The 17514-nt window shown below is 26.3% G+C and overlaps 2 protein-coding genes across 4 annotated transcripts in view; one reads left to right on the top strand and one right to left on the bottom strand.

The window, feature by feature from the left end:
* Positions 1-454: 454 nt before the first annotated feature.
* LOC129957364 (cullin-4A-like) lies at positions 455-5719 on the top strand. Its single transcript, XM_056069653.1, has 2 exons — positions 455-643; positions 2893-5719. The coding sequence occupies exons 1-2, from the start codon at positions 617-619 to the stop codon at positions 5191-5193; spliced, it is 2328 nt and encodes a 775-aa protein (XP_055925628.1). The 5' UTR covers positions 455-616; the 3' UTR covers positions 5194-5719.
* A 10440-nt stretch (positions 5720-16159) lies between these two features.
* LOC129956868 (testis-expressed protein 10 homolog) overlaps positions 16160-17514 on the bottom strand; it is a 74809-nt gene continuing 73454 nt past the window's right edge. For all 3 annotated transcript variants that reach the window (XM_056068831.1, XM_056068833.1, XM_056068832.1), the window contains exon 15: positions 16160-16471. In XM_056068831.1, the coding sequence (XP_055924806.1) occupies positions 16394-16471 (78 nt within the window). In that variant the 3' untranslated portion in view covers positions 16160-16393. The remainder of the gene's footprint in view (positions 16472-17514) is intronic.

Genomic DNA, 17514 nt, shown 5'->3' with positions numbered 1-17514 from the left:
TATTTCTAACTGAAATATTTTTTTTTAACCTAGAATTTTTTATATCGAAATGCAGCATGACACTTTTGTTTTTAAAAAACTAAAAATATATGTCCTTGACTCCTAAAGAGTTATAAGATGGTGATATAAAAAAAGGGCAATATATCATCAAATAAAAGCAGATAAATAAATTAATTTTGCATGAAATTTCAATATAATCAGAGAGTCTAGTTAAATTCGGAAGAGGCCTACAAAGGTTCCTGTGTCATTTTGTCCTCTGTCTTAAAAGTATCCCATTAGCTGTACTTTGTTCTATTTTTCAATGATTCTAAAGATATATTCAAATAACTTAAATATCTTTTATGCAAAGAAACGCATATCAACAAGAAAATATTTAATTATGCAATACATTTTTTCTGGAATATAAATGTTGCAATGCAGTTATTGTAACAATTTAATCGTAACCGTAGTCATGTGTTAAGTTGTATGAGTTTCCAAATAAAAGCAACCATTTAATATTTAGAATAATACGTTTGATTGCTTATTTCCTTTATTCTTTTGTTTAAATTATATATTTTACACATTATTCCCCATGAAATCCCATTTTACATATTGAAATGCAATCGTAGGAAAAGGGATGAATATTAATATCTGTTCATCAAAGGTGAGGTCATTGATATAAACAAAAATTTATATTTAGACATTGCATTTCATTCTGATTTTTGATAAAGTAATGTATGTTTTTTTATTAAAACTCTTTTGTTTTATACTTTCGGATGCTTATTTATTGATTGCTTTCTTATTCATGTCCATTCGACTTCCATCGTCTGAAAAGATACTTATGTCATCTGATGTTTGCAAGAAACAGTAAAACGCACATACTCTTAGTATTTTAAAAAATGTGTTTTCATTAGGAAAAAAATGACGTTGATTTTCGATTTTTATTTGTTGTGAAAAATGCCATTTAATAATATTGAACTTTTACACTTTTAAATAATCCCTCAATGACTTTAATTATTTTATTAAAAATGACAAAGGAAATCCAATACATTTCTAATTTTAAATAAAATAAATTTTACTCAAACGCCGGAAATAAAGTTTTAAAAATATATAACTGTTCCTTATACTTAGAAAGGTAATAAAAATTATTTTGTAAAAAAAATTACATTTTTTTTATTGGTAGTTATGCTAATTATAATTTAGTAAAAAAATGTTTTTAGTGATAAATTTGGTTTTCCAATAAGAAAAAGGAAAATTGTAACAAAAATTCTTTTTTTAAAAAAAATTAGAATACTTAACTTTTAATTTGAAATTAAAATGATTAAAAATTTTGCTTCTTCCTTTACAGTTATATTTTTTCTATGCACATTCGGAGATAGATTCAAAGGTTCTGATAAGAAATTCAAACTATGTCTTATTTGGGAGATTATTTGTATTTTACAAAAATTAATTTTAAAGTTTTTTCTGTTAATTCTTTATGTATGCTATTATCATATGCAGATTCTTATTTATATCTAAATATATCATTGTACATTAAATATGTATCTTTACAATCATATTATGCAAATTAACTGTATGCAAATTATCGAAATCATTTTCTGAGTGTCAATTTTCAATATTTTTATAAAACCTTATGTCCTTTCATTGTTGTTTGTCAAAACTTGATTTCATTATCATGGTCATTCATATTGTCTTAGATGAACAATTAATTACATTAGTTAATGAATCCTATGTTTTCAATTATAACAATGAATCATACATTTGATTTTTATTATGAAAAAAAAATTATATAGACATTTATATTTTGATATTTGTCATGCTGATTAAATATTTGCAATTCATAGAATCAAAATATTTTTAATTTGAATATTTTATTAATAGGTTCTAAAGCAGTTTTTATAACTGATTCTTCGAGAGAGAAAAAAACCCCTATATTTGTATAATATTATAAGATTTTGATTTTTTTTTCAATTCATCTATTAAATGTGGCTTAATTTAAAAAAAATATCTTGTGACAATCATTATGAATATACTTTCTCTTAAAAAATTAAGAATTATATAATTTTACTGCTCAATAAACAAAAAAAAATTATGTATAGTTTAAAATAGCTTTACTTACTTAATAATTATTTTACTGTGCCGTTAAAATCTATAGAATATATGAAAGAAATAGAAGTTATCCTTTGGAACTTGTTTAATTTTTAAATATTCTTGGAGCAATAATATTTTATATTAATATGTAATATTTAAATGCATTAATTTGTTTGATAAAAATAATAAATTTATTAAAAATTTATAGAATAAAAACTTTTGACAATTTCTAAAATATAAAATAGATTCAATTATGAGAAAGATTTCATTTAAATGTTACAGTTACAGATACATTTTTCATAAATTAATTTTTTTTATTAATAGAAGTATAATGTAATATTATTTTGAATATTGTTTGAAAAAAATAATTAAAATGATCTGGCTGTATATTTCCTTTATAAAATCTTTATGGCCTTCTAGAACATAGTTCTTTGTTTGATATTGAATTTGTATGTCTGTTTTTAAATGAATGGTGGGGCATTTTTTTATTTTCTTTATTAAGGGTTTAGGGTTTAACTTTAGCCTCTGTATTCATATCTTGATTTTAAAAAATACTATTATTGTATCAAAATATGTTTGCTTTTTTGCTTTAAAATTTTTTTTATCCTGTTTCTAAGATTATGATACATAGGATAGAATTTAACTTTCTAATGTTTATGTAAGCAGCTGAAGTTATTTTCATTTCACCATTCCCCCCCCCCCCCCTCCTTTACAGGAGTTACGAACTACTTTATTTAACAAGTTTTTCAATATATGATTTTTTTAGAAAGCTGATTGTTATACAAATTGGTATACTCAAGTCAATTTTTTTCTGTTTTATAGGTGGAGAATAACTGGCCAGTAAAGAAATCAAAAAGAGAATTGTGTGAAAACATGAGTGATGTAGTTAGTCCCAAACGATACGGGTTATCCACCGTATCAAACTATCCTTATGCTACCCCACTGATTAATAGACCTGGTTCAACTAAAAAGCTAGTTATAAAAAATTTTGAAAAACCTAAGTTACCCGAAAATTATAAGCAACAAACTTGGGAGAAATTAAAAAGTGCTGTTATTGCCATTCAGACTTCTAAATCTATCAGTACATCTCAAGAAGAGTTGTACCAGGCTGTTGAAAATCTGTGTTCCAATGGCATGGCTTCATTTTTGTACGAAGGTTTACGTGGTTTGTGTGAAACACATATAAAATCCAATGTAGATCAGTTCCTCCCAGATTCAATGGATAGTGTTTATTTTTTAAAGCTCATGAATGAATTCTGGCAAAACCACTGCAGACAGATGATAATGATTCGAAGTATATTTCTTTTCCTTGATCGTACATACATTTTACAAACTCCAGAAATATCCTCTTTATGGGACATGGGGCTGGATATGTTTCGATTGCATATTCTTTCACATTCTCTTATTCAAAGTCGGACTGTTGAAGGGTTGTTGTTACTTATTGGTCATGAAAGAAATGGACAGACTGTTGACAGAAGCTTGTTGAAAAACCTGTTGCGAATGCTTCTGGACTTGCAAATTTATCAGGATGTTTTTGAAGTTCAGTTTCTGAAGACTACAGAAGAATTATATGCTGCTGAGGGACAGCGTCTAATGCAAGAATTAGAAGTACCGCTCTATTTGAAACATGTAGACAAACGCTTGAATGAAGAATGGGAAAGGTTGCTGCATTATTTGGACCAATCTACAAAAAAACCACTCATACAGTGTGTTGAAAAACAGCTTCTTGGAGAACATCTGTCTCCTCTTCTACAAAAAGGACTTGATCAGCTATTAGAAGAGTATCGATTAAATGACCTCAAGCTCATATATGAGTTGTTTGCTAGAGTTAAAAATGGTCTGTCTCAGTTATGCTCCCATTTCAATCTCTATATTAAAAAAACTGGCCGTGTTATTGTAAGCAATCCAGAAAAGGACAAGACCATGGTTCAAGAACTTTTGGAATTTAAGGATAAAATGGATGTCATTGTAAATCAATGTTTCCAGAAAAATGAAAAATTTGTGAATACCCTGAAAGAAGCTTTTGAACACTTTGTAAATCAGAGACCTAATAAGCCAGCAGAATTAATTGCCAAATACCTTGATGTGAAGTTGCGTGCTGGAAATAAAGAAGCAACTGAAGAGGAGTTAGAGTTGCTTCTAGATAAGATAATGGTTCTGTTTCGCTATATTCATGGAAAGGATGTTTTTGAAGCTTTTTACAAAAAAGATCTGGCAAAGAGACTTCTTGTGGGAAAAAGTGCCTCTGTTGATGCAGAAAAGTCAATGCTCTCTAAATTGAAGCAAGAATGTGGAGCAGCATTTACTAGCAAACTGGAAGGTATGTTTAAAGATATGGAGATATCTAAGGAATTGATGGCTGCATTTAAACAGCATCTAATGCATGTTAGAGCTCCTGTTACCATGGATATGACTGTCAGTGTTCTTACTATGGGATATTGGCCTACTTATCCACCATGTGAAGTGCAGATGCCTTCTGATATGCTTGTATGTCAAGATGTTTTTAAAGATTTCTATTTAAAGAAACACAGTGGCCGGAAGTTGCTTTGGCAACCCAGTTTGGGCCATTGTGTACTGAAAGCTAGTTTCCCATCTGGCAACAAAGAACTTCAAGTATCCTTGTTCCAAGGACTAGTTCTGCTAATGTTCAACAAAAAAGATTCTTATTCATATGAAGAAATAAAACAAACCACTGGTATAGAAGATGGTGAATTGAAACGGACCTTACAGTCCTTGGCATGTGGCAAAGCAAGAGTTCTACACAAAGTCCCCAGGGGTAAAGATGTAGAAGAGACGGATAAATTTGTCTTCAATGCAGACTTTAAAAATAAGCTTTATCGAATTAAAATTAATCAGATACAAATGAAGGAGACCCAGGAAGAGCAGTCTATAACTCAGGAAAGAGTTTTCCAGGACAGGCAGTACCAAATTGATGCTGCTATAGTCCGTATAATGAAAACTCGCAAGACATCATCACATAACCTTCTTATTACTGAATTATATGATCAGCTTAAGTTCCCAGTAAAACCTTCAGAGTTAAAGAAACGTGTGGAAAGTTTAATTGACCGTGATTATCTTCAACGTGATCTTGATAATACAAATACTTATCATTATGTTGCATAAATGTTTTTATAGTTAGAACATGTTTGCAATATTATCAACATAATTTTCAATTGAGACATATAAAAATGGGAAGGTTGATTTATTATACCCAAAACTTGTCCTGTGACTTGTTTAAATGAATACAAATGTGCTGGTCTGTATATTATATAAGCCCGAAATTTTTTCCAACACTCTTATTAGAAATAAAATTCCATCAATTGCATGATGTATATGATCCATCTTAGTATTATAAATTTAATGTATCAATTAACATGAAGAAATTTTCAGATGTATATTATAATCTTTGAAATGATTTTCTTCTTTCTGGTAAAGCAATTTATGTATCTAAGAGCAGTGATTTTTGTTCAGATAAAAAGTATATATAACTGTAATGGGAATAAATAAATAAACTAATGAATACTTTCTCATTTGAATGAGACTTTAAAATATTAGTCAGTTATGTTTATATCACTTAAAATTTCTAAGCGTGGCTTAAATATTTCTAGTATCTCTTACAATAAATTATAATAAAAAAAAAAAGGCATAAATATTTTTTCCATATAAAAATTGTGTGAAAATTTTCTTTTAGTTTGAAATATAATATATTTTTACTTCTTAATAGGACATTTTTTTTGGCAACATTTATATAATGCTGTAAGCTACTGAATGTTTGATTTTATTTTTCTCAGTATTAAATGAAAATACTATGCAATAGTAAATAATATTGTTTAAAAGTGCTTTTGTCGATTAAGTTTGTTACTTCAGTCCATGTGAGTATGTTTTTCTGTATTGAATAATAAAAATTGATGCGCCATTATCTTATGAAAGTTAAAAAAATTATTAGATATTTTCTAGTTTTTATTTATTCTTTTTAGATTCATTAAGAAATGAAATTAAAAGTTTTTACAAGTTTTTGACATTTTATTGATTTCAGAAAATTTTACTTAAAGCTACAATTAGCAGGTTTTAATCTACCCAAACCAAGTTAATATAATAAAAGTAATGGTTCAAAATAAAAATTAATAGCAATGTTAGCTGACTAAATGATTTTTTTTTTTTTTTTTTTTTTGAAAAAAAATTATGGTTGCTTGAAGTAATTTTAACTTTTAATAGCAAAATTAATTGTGAGTTATTGGATTTTCATTCTGTAGTTGTTTAGTGTATGGATTGTAATATATTTTTGAAGCAAATAAAAGTAAAGATAAAAATATTTCAATATATAGAAATTTTGTTACCTGAATTTTGCTAAATTGAGTATACAGTTTAGTAATTTTAGATTAAAATATAATTATTAAAAAGCATAACAATGAACATGGTTGTCCTAATATTGTATATACATTAAGTATTAGGTAGGTTAATTCTTTATAGAAATGCTACATAATACAATGATTCTTATTACATGACTTTGGAAATTGCAATATTTCTTGTGAAGGATTGGCTATGATTTCTAGAACCTTAAACCACCCTTCATTTAAAAGTTTATGCCTATATATACTTAAATCTAGCAATCAATAAATCTAAAAGTCATTAGAATGATGATTATTCAGATGTCATATATTAAGTGATGTGCATCATGGAAGAATGTCCAAAGCCTGAAGAAGGTTTGGGAAGCATAATCATCTTTCATTTTATCTAAATTGGCAGTTTTTAAAGGTAAACGTAAGGATTCATGCTTATTTAAGTAAATCTGTGATTTAATGTAGAAGTGGCGTTATTGTTTTAAAAAAAGGGACATAGAAAAGGAATAATCTTAAGAGTACCATTAAATTTATTGCATGCATGTATGTATGTATATATATAGGATGTCCAATCTTATGGCCCAAAAGCCAATTTCGAAAATTTTAAATATAATATTTTTTTCTTTTGAAAAAATGCTATAAATGAGGGAAAGGATATATTCTATGTTGTTTGAACCAATAAATGCTTTATTGAAAAAATTACGAAATTAACTTTTTATACAGTCTAGTGATTTAGAAATTAACTATTGGGCCACAATAAGAGTAGAAGTTCTGTCTGTCTGTGTGTGTATAATGTTTTGCTTATAATTTTTCGACATGATAATTTGTGCAGTTTTGATCAGATTTCTATTGGTGAAAAATATGTTGTAGTGAGGGTGAAAAGGAACAAGCTCATACATATGCTATCTAATTCAAAAAGAGCTCAAATTAGGATAGAAGTTAGAAAGACAATTCTGTTTTGGTGAATTATTCTTTCATCAAAATGAACAACTTCAACAATGAAAGTATTTTTAATAGTAACACCTACTTAGAAATTAGGAGTTTAAATGTCATTTTCAGCAATTAATTTTGATTAATTTTTAATCTATGTATGTAATATCTCATAATGAAATTCTCGACAATTTCTTCTGTTTTTTTCTCATTATTCACATTCTGATGAATAAGAAGAGAAAATGGCAGAAGATTCAAGTTTCTATTGACTAAAAATAATATGCCTTCAGTGTGATGACATGAATTATTTTTCAGTCTCATTATGAAACCAAATTTCAGATGTGATATTCTGTTTTAAATATTCTTCATTGCTTAATTCATGATTTTTGAATACTTTTTTTTTTTTTCTTGAATATTATTCTTCAGTTGTCTTGTAATACTCTCCAAGATTTCGAAATACAGTAACCACTTAATTATCCTATTAAACTCAAAGTATTGTCAAAAAAACTTATCACAAATTAAAAAAAAAAAAAGGATGCAATACTGAAAAAATTAATTTGTATTCCTTTCTTTCATATTTTTTAAATATAATTTGTGGATAATCTGGAGTTTACTGCGGTTTTACTTTTTAAAAGTAATTTGTTAAGTTTATAAAGCATTTTTTAAAATTGAATTAATACATATTTTGAAAATTTGTTAATAGTTCTTCAATTTAATGATTCTCAAAAGGATTAATTAGAAATTTCCAGTTTCCATTACATTTTGTTTTCAGGACACTTTGCTCCCTCATATTAGTAGTACATGAAAGCATACATAATTTTTTTTTCTTGTGACCATGCATTAAGAGTCAAGTTTCAATTCTCATCATAACAAATTGTTTGTTTTAACAAGAATTTCTTTAAACAATGAGTAATTTTTAGTCGCCATATTATTTATGTTGTATCTATAATAATTAGATATTTTTAGATTTCTAATTCTTTACAAGTGGACAAAATATATTCTTAGGAATATCTATATTTCTAGTTTGATTTTTTTCAATGCTCTATACATATGAAATTGAAGTGAAATTTGAATGTGAAAATAAGAATTCAAGTTGCTGAAAATTATCCTTCCTGCTGTTGAAAAATGTCCTTTTCATTATTTCAAATTGTTCAGAATCTTCACTTAAAACATTTAAATCAATTGCCCCTAGATGGATTCCTCATGAGAATATTACTTATTGCTACAGCTGTCATGGTACAACTTCAGGAAAGATTTTCTTCGTCAATATAGATGTAAAAAAAATGAAGCAGAAAAATGTAGATCTTTATCAGTCATAGTCCCTAGAACTCCAAATCACTTCGCATACAAAAATTTATAAATGTGTGTGTGTGTTTAACTCTTTGGTCTTGTTAACATACAAGCAAGATGGCTCAAATAGCTTTGAATGGTAAGAAATGCCTATATTGTATGGATGATAAATATTTTAGATGAATTTTTATAGATGTGCCATCTAGCTTAGTGGGTGGAAACTTATTTCTCTATAGCTTTGGGAGGTAATTCAAATCATACGAATTTTATCATCATCATCCTAACAATTTTCATACTGAAAGTTTTTGGATAGCTGCTATAATATAAAAGTTAAAGGCTAAAAATAATAATAGTCTCCTCAAAAGAAAAAAAAAAAATCATTGCAACAACTTGTTAGCAAGATCTCATCAACTGCATTCTCTTCATCCACTTTTTTTTTTTTTTTTTTTTGTTTTCTTTTTATCCTTATTGCTCAGATTTACGATTTTTTTTTTAAAGAAGAAACGATGAAATAGAATAATTATATCTCTTGAGAAACAAAATGTATCTCCTGGCTTGCTAATAGGAATTTTTTAAATTTTAACTTAAATGCTGAAAATTCTGTTGGGCCGTGTAGAAATTTCTTATATAATTTTATTTACTTCATTATAGTATTTCCTATTTAGGTTATAGAAGTCCAATGTAACAAAACATTTTTAGGATGATATAACTTTAATTAATATGCTGCACCATCTAAACTGTCCTGAAAAGTAGCAAATACCTATTATTATTTTTTTCATGTCAGTGAGCGTTAATGATAAAAAAAAGTATTTTTTAAACATAATTAATTTTTTTTAAAATAAAAGCTGCACAGGGTTTTTTTTAAATAATAAAACAAGCAAGTTATAATAGAGTATTTATCTGTGTAAAAATCAGTGACTTAAAAAAATTCATAGAAAATTCAAAAATATTTTATTTCTAGTTGTGTTTTCATGGAATGTTAACTTCAGTGAATATTAACTGATCCTAGACATATTTTAGATAGATTCCTTATAAAAAGACTACCTATTGCCATGGTTATCATGACAAGAACTTAGGAAAATTCTGCAGTTCTTTACCTATCATGTTCTTTAGAAACTAAAGCCACCATTATTCAAAAATTTATACACACGCATATAATATATGTATGAATGAGAGGGTTAAAAAGTGATTTTTCAAACCCTCATTTTGAACTGTTTTTAGGAATCAAAAATTTATATTGCTATTTTTTTTTTTTTTTTCTTAATTAAACAAAACCTCTTCTTTATTTCATTTTCATACTTTGAAACTGTTTAAATGAACAAAAGATAAAAAGTTTGATTAAAACTAATTGGAAAAAGGAAGACAACGATTTAGTGATAACATTATATAAAAATGATAAACTTAACAATTTCTGGAAGCTGTGTGTTTTTAAATTCTTATATGCTTATATGAGCCTTGTTATTCTGGAATTTTTGTTCCTTTGCTGCTAAAAATCCCAATTTATTTATTTCATTGCTAATAATAATCCAGAGCTTTTATTAATTTGATGTCCCCGTGTTACTCCAAATATAAATATTTTCTCCTTACCTTCTAATTTTTGTAAAATATACATATATATGTATATATATAAAATGTTTCTGAAATTCTTTTGTTTGATATCCAAACATTTTTTGCAATATCACATCTTACACTTGCAGTTATTTAAGTATTCCATTTATTAGATTAAAAAAAATTAATATTAGGAAAAGATTTAACAGTTTTGAATTATAGTGAGATAGGGACCACTATTTATTTGCTCAGAATCCAGTTTTCCTATTGATAGTACATGAATAAAATCTTAGAATTATGAAAGAATTTTTTATAGATTTAATAAATAATTTTTTTTTTTCATTCATTCTTTATAGTGAAAGGCATACTTCTCTTATGTAAATAGATGTCATTAAATGAGAAGTTTGCAATTGCATTTATTATTTATAGTGCTTCATTATATAATGTGAATTCAAACTAGGACAATTTTTTTAAAGCAAGTGGAATATAAATTTTGTGTAGGAATGTATAGGCACAAGTGCCCCATTGGGGCAACAAATAAGAAATGGACATAAAATATGACCTAACAGTACCATTGATAAATTTTACTACATAGTACATTTAAAAAAATGTAATGAAGTTTTTTTAAATACATTCAAATGGGATTCACATTTCTATGACAAGAAAAATAGATATTACCATATTTTGAAATTAAAAATAAGATATATGGGCAATAAAATAAGTTAAATACACAAATTATGATGACAATATTTGCAAAAACTTTCTGCACATTTATTGGGAAATTTTTATGATGAACTACATTAAATGGGTTGGGTCTAAGGGAATATTAAAGGATATGCATTGGGATTTCAAGCAAGTGATCTTAGCTTGTCATTTAATATTGTATCTCTGGAAATAAGAGAAGGGTGTTTTTTCAAATATTTCTGATATTTTCTAGCTCCAATTTCTTAATGATTTCAATGTTCTGATGACTAGAATTAATCAATGTCTTGGATCATTGATGAATCCATAGTTCTCTGGCAAGAATCAGATACAGGCTTAAAGAAAGTGAATCTTAAGACATATGTGAATTTCAACATTATAGTAGCATATTATGCACTTTTATTTTCTGAAGAAATAGTTTTAAATTATTCCATGGTGCTTTTTGATCAGCTGCAAATTGTTTATCTTTTATAAAAAGCTTTCTCATTTAGAGATCAGCAAAGATGCTCTCCTTCGAATTTGCATGTATAGGAGCAAAGACATTTTTCATTTTTAAGAAGATTTTATTCCCTCTTTTGCATGTCTAAATAGAAATAAGGAAAAATTTTAAATGTATTCAACAAAAAAGTGAAGGTTTTATATGTTTGATATCAAAACATTCTGTTAGTCGCATTTCATCTGAAAGTTACAAGATTATTTCTTTTTTTCAATAACTAGGCAGTGCTATGCCTGAGAGAAAATTCTTTTTTACTCTTTCTAGTTTGTTTTGTCTTCTTTAAACTGTGTTTTTTATCTATATTAATTATTAATGTTAATAATATATACCAGTATATCTGATGGATAAAAAGCAACTATGCTTGTTTGAAAAAAAAAAAAAAAATTGAATAACGGAGTGTTAAAAAGAAAATTTTGATATCGAACACATAAAACCTTCACTTTTTTGTTGAATACACTTAAATTTTTTCCTTATTTCTATTAGACATGCAAAAGAGGGGGTAAAATCTTCTTAAAAGTCGAAAAATGCCTTTGCTCCTGTACATTTGTTGTTTCACTTTTCACTGCAACTGATACTTGTAAAACAAATAAGAGTTAATATAATTTTTTTCTTTTCATTTTTAACATCAAATCCATACGAATTAGCTATTTTAGTTCTATTTACAATTTTGTTGTTGAATATTTTAATTAATCAAAATTGTATCCACTAGAGAAACATAAACTTGAAAGCTTCAATGAGATTTGCTATATATTTTAAAACAGATTTTATTGATAATCGCACTTGTCTAATTTATATTGATGATGAATATTTGCATGAAATATCTATCATGAAACTGCTTATGAACAGAAGTTTGAGTCAACAATGCTTTTAGTAAAAATCTGTTTTATTTTCATGTCTAACTCTTATTATGTGACTTACAGAATCATTTGTAGTTACACATTCCTAAGCAAAAAATGTTTAATGTATCATATTCTATGATTAGTTAAAGCTTTGTCAATGAATTTTGATCCATCTAGTACAGTACATCAACCCAAAGAAAATTTTCTCACTTCCCCCTCCAAATACTAAATTTAAAGTTATTTCTTTGCACCTTAACTGAATTCTTTACTTATTCAAGTATTTGGATAACAAAGAAATACTTGAAAGTGGTTTTGTTGTGTGTATTCTACGGAAATAGCTATCTTTGACCATGTGGCATCTGTTATGCAGCTGCATAATCTTAACACCTTTTTGCTACAAGTAGGCCATCTAGAAAATGAGTTTTTCTTTAATGTTTAAATTGACTGTTTAAAGCCAATTTAAATTAAACCTAAGCATGAATAAACAACACAGCTTTAATGAACTGAGTTCAGCACTTTTATTATTTTATATTTCTGCTGATTCATTATATCCATGGACTAAATTAAAGTTAATTGCTAATATTTTCTTTTATTATTATTATTTTTTAAATTTTGTATTCAGATTTTTTTTTTTTTTTTTTTTTTTTTTTTGCTGAGAATTAATATTTGTTTCAATTTAATTTTAGTGATTAATTTTGGAGTTATGAATAGAGAAGATCCTTCTGCAAGGAAATAAAACTTCCAATGGAATTATATATTTATATCTACAGTTACTCCATAATATTTTTGAAAATTTTGTTTCCTAAACACTTGGCCAATGAGCATTATATTTTCTACTCAAATTTCATTAATTAATCTGTAGCAATCAGATCTGTGATTTTAACAGGATAATAGATTGTAGCGGCAGTCGTATTTTCTAGCAATTCATGATTTGTCTTTATTTATAAGTGTTCTGTATTTATAATTCAATAAATAACTGACAGTTAAACCTCAAATATAGTGGAAGAAACTCATAGAAATTTTTTAGTTAAATTTTCCCTTATTCAGCTAAGCAGTATTGCTAATGCTAAAATTGGCGATTAAAACCTCTATAATTTTATAATTTCTGAGATAATCTACAATTTTCACATTAAATTAGGTGACAAAATAAGTTACCATGGTATTTATAAATATAATGATTTAGTAGGATGCAAATCCCCATGATATTCAAGAGAGTTAATTAGAATCAGATTTTCCAAACTTCCTGGTTAGATTTAATATAAATAAAATTTGAAAATCACTTAAGAAATGCTGGCAAAAAACTTGTGCATATTAAAAATGTTCTCTAATTTCTTTTGGAGAAGAAAATTTGTTTAATTTTAAAATGATAAGTATGCGGAACTGTCTCAAGAATCAATTACTATATTTCTGTTATCACTACTTTTAATGCTTTCAGTTTCCCTTTTATTAAATATAGCATTTTTAATATTTTTATTTGATAAATATATATCTGAATATTTTTCTAGACTATTATGCTGCTTTAATGTTTAATGGTACGGAACAGGCAATTAATATCTTTTTTTTTTTCTTTGCCATATACCTAACTATCTTGATGTTTGCATCTCAACTTTTAACCATAGTATAAAGAAGGAAATATATCTATATCTATTTATCTGTCTATCAAAAAACACTCTTAAATGATGGCTTTCAAATAACAAAAGATAAGCTAAACTGCATTTCAACTGTTTTTCACTGACAACTTTTGAAATAAGTACAGCATGAAAACAATTTTAAAGAGCAAACAATTATCTTTTTAATAAAATTAACTGCTGTATGATTTTTCTTTAATTTTAATTATGTAACAATGATGCACAAGTTAAAAAATACAATTCCAAGGGTTGCTATATTTTCTTAAAGAATGAAAATCATTTTAGCTACTGTGATGAAAGGCAAGATGACTCCGCCAGAAGTGACTGAGAATCAATGAAAGACACAACAGTTGCCTCATTAAGTTTAAAGTATTGCATTTAAATATTTAAGATTTGAAAATATTTTTATTCCAAACATCTCTAGATATATCAACTAATAGATATATAAAATTAAGAAAAGATTATCTTGCAGTTACTTGGGGAGGGGGGGGGGCTTATTTAAGTTTCAGAAAAACATGATTACAAGTATCATATACAATATAAATATGAAGCAAACTTGCAGCCTTTACTTAAAAATAATACTTCCAGAATTATAAAAATCAAAAGTGAGAAAATTGATTTTCAGTTTCCTGTATCTCATCACATGGATGTATTTTAAATTGTCATTTATTATATTTATTGTCTTTTATCAAGGCTTTGATGAAATAAATAAAATGGAAAATAACAAGATGAATCTTCAGATACTTTCATCATTTTAAAGACAACTGCATCCCCTCCAAATAAAATTTACTAATTAGGACTGATAATTTTAAGACAAAGACAGATTAACGCGTAATTAATTCATTAAAAATATTTTCTTAAAGATTCAGTATTATGCTTCGTATTTGTGATGCATAAATGTCTGTTGAAAAATATTATCACTATATTTTAAGAATTTTTAAGTTAACTTTAGAATGTAATTATAAAATACCTCTTCGCCAGATAATAAAGCTGTAACTAATTCAGCTGTCCTATTTTTGTCGATTTTATTTTGGTTCAACATATATACATGACAATACTGTTACTAGTTATTTTGCTCTTCAGCTGTAGCTATCCATTTGGCAAACCATCAGAGCTCAGGTATATTTATGATCGTATTTCAAAATTTTAATTCCAAATAACTCGGGATATAAAAGTGATAATATATATATAGGTATTTTCATTTTTAGCAAAATGAAAAGAAAAATTACTTATGTCATTTTTTATCTGTTTCATTTCAGTTCATTGAAAGTTACTACATTTTTTTTGTTCCTAAGCAGTTTTTAAATTTTTTTTTTTAATATGATAAAGTTTATAGGTTGGCATACTATCTGCAAATTGTAAAATTTTTATTGTTTCATCAAAAATTTACCTGCATGTTTTTTATTGCTAAAAAAAAACACAAGAAATGAAGATGCAGTTTATATTTATTTTTTTTATTCTTTAATCCTGTGACAATTGATTTTTACTTCCTGATTTTATTTCACTGAATTATTTATAGTTCTCTGGTATATATTCTTACCACATGCAAAAGATATTTTATGAGAACTCAGAAAAGAATTTTAAAGTTATAAATAGGATAATCCAAGGCTTAAAATTCGATTGGGCTACCATAATAGCTCTAAAATGTATAAGTCTATAGTTAAATATAATTTAAATTCAAAAGTGGTGCATATGCTTATGCACGTTCATTATGTATTTTTGTACCGACATTAAATTCTAGCATTTGTCATTAAATTTTAAGAACAAATTTTCAAACAAGAAATACTACTGTATTGTGTTCCTTATGTCTAAGATATTCTTATATAGAATTATCATTATTTGTCATTGCATTTATTTAATTTAAATTTCAATTCTTTCAGTTTTTCCTGGACGATCTCTGTTAAGTATATTTACAACCATTTATTTTATAAATTAAATGGCGAAAAAAAAATTTAATTAAATACAAATCAATGAATTTTTGATGTTTTTGAAATTACATCAGTTTATCATGATATAACAATAAAAAATTTTATTTGCCAATGCCCTGGGATTATGCTACATTAAAGGTTAAGATATTAAATATAAAGAGCAATAAGTTTTATCTAATGAATGATTGCATTTACAGATTCAAAAATTAAAGAATAGGATGTTTTAATCCAATCTGGACATGTTTATATGATACAGACAAATTATGACATAACAATTTAATGTTAAGCAGCCCAATAATCCACAGCATAAGATGCAGGTTATGAGTGGGGGGGGGGGGTATAAAAATAATTCCTGTAATGATATTTATATATGAACAAAATTTTAATGTCAAGGATGCAAAACTTTATTTTCAACTACAAATGATTAGCAACTACAACTACATGATTAGCAACATTTACAAAATGCATATGTCATTTAAATGCACACACACACAAAACAAAAACACTTGTAATTTGCATTTCCTTCATAAGTAGATCCCACCTTCATCCAAATTTCCATATTAAATATTTAAAGACAAAAACAGTTAGATTTTTCACATCAAATGAAGTACGGGCACAATATTTAAATATTAGATACCAATTCGAACATGCTACGAATCATGTTTTTATAGAGGGAATTATCACGCACCACGCCATGCTCCTAAAAAAGAAAAGATAATAGAAATGTAATAATGCAGCAATCATCACAAATGAAAATACTTAAAAATTCCAAATTGAATTATTTCAGTAATTTTATAACTACTGATAGTGAAGATAACATTTAACAGAAAAATAAATTGCAAGTATATGCATAGCAAGGATCTCCATTCCACAAACTTATATTTGATGCAGCTTTCTACAGAAACTGTAGATTTAAACAACATTTATTTAATATTTACTCAACATATTTAAAACTTATTAAAATATAATAAAAGCTTTCCTGATAAAATAGATAATTTTGCAAGCCTTTGTGTTAGTTAAAGTTTTAACAAAATCAATCATAAAGGCTGAAATGAAAAATGTTATCATATGAAAAGCATGGGACGAGTTGTAAAATATAAGATTTGTTTAACTTTGATTTACACCGATGAAGATATTATTGTTGCTGAACATACTATGGGACACAACATATTATAAAATGTAATGAATATACTTCAATAAAGGATGAAGAGATTGTTAAAAAACAAAAGAAAAAATACTAATATTATTCCAACAGATCATGAAGGGAATTCCAGTTTTTAGAAAATTTGTGCTATATTGTCTGAAAATACATACACACACACACACACATATTATATATATATATATATATATATATATATATATATATATATATATATATATATATATATATATATATATATATAATAAGAATAATATATTATTTATAATCTGGTATAAAACAGAGTTGTAAACTTTTTTTAGTTTAGAATATGAGTTGAAATTAATTCAAGACATGCAAGTTTCTGCCTTGGTCATTTTTTCTTGTTTTCATAATGTAATATACAATTTACTTGTCTAGTTATATAATGTAATTTAATGGCTTTTTTAATAATGAAGTTTTTAAAAAGAGTACTGAAAATGTATTTAATAGAAACTAGATTGTATATGGCTATCTCTGAATCTTGATAATTTTCTAAAACTGTGTAACTAATGCCCAGTAATATAGGGAGAGATATTATGCCCCATAATATATTGTTAAAT

This window comes from Argiope bruennichi, chromosome 11 (assembly GCF_947563725.1).
Source record: "Argiope bruennichi chromosome 11, qqArgBrue1.1, whole genome shotgun sequence".
Classification (NCBI taxonomy): domain Eukaryota; kingdom Metazoa; phylum Arthropoda; class Arachnida; order Araneae; family Araneidae; genus Argiope; species Argiope bruennichi.
Note: the sequence above shows the minus strand (reverse complement) of the source record. Positions and strands in the feature narration are given on the sequence as shown.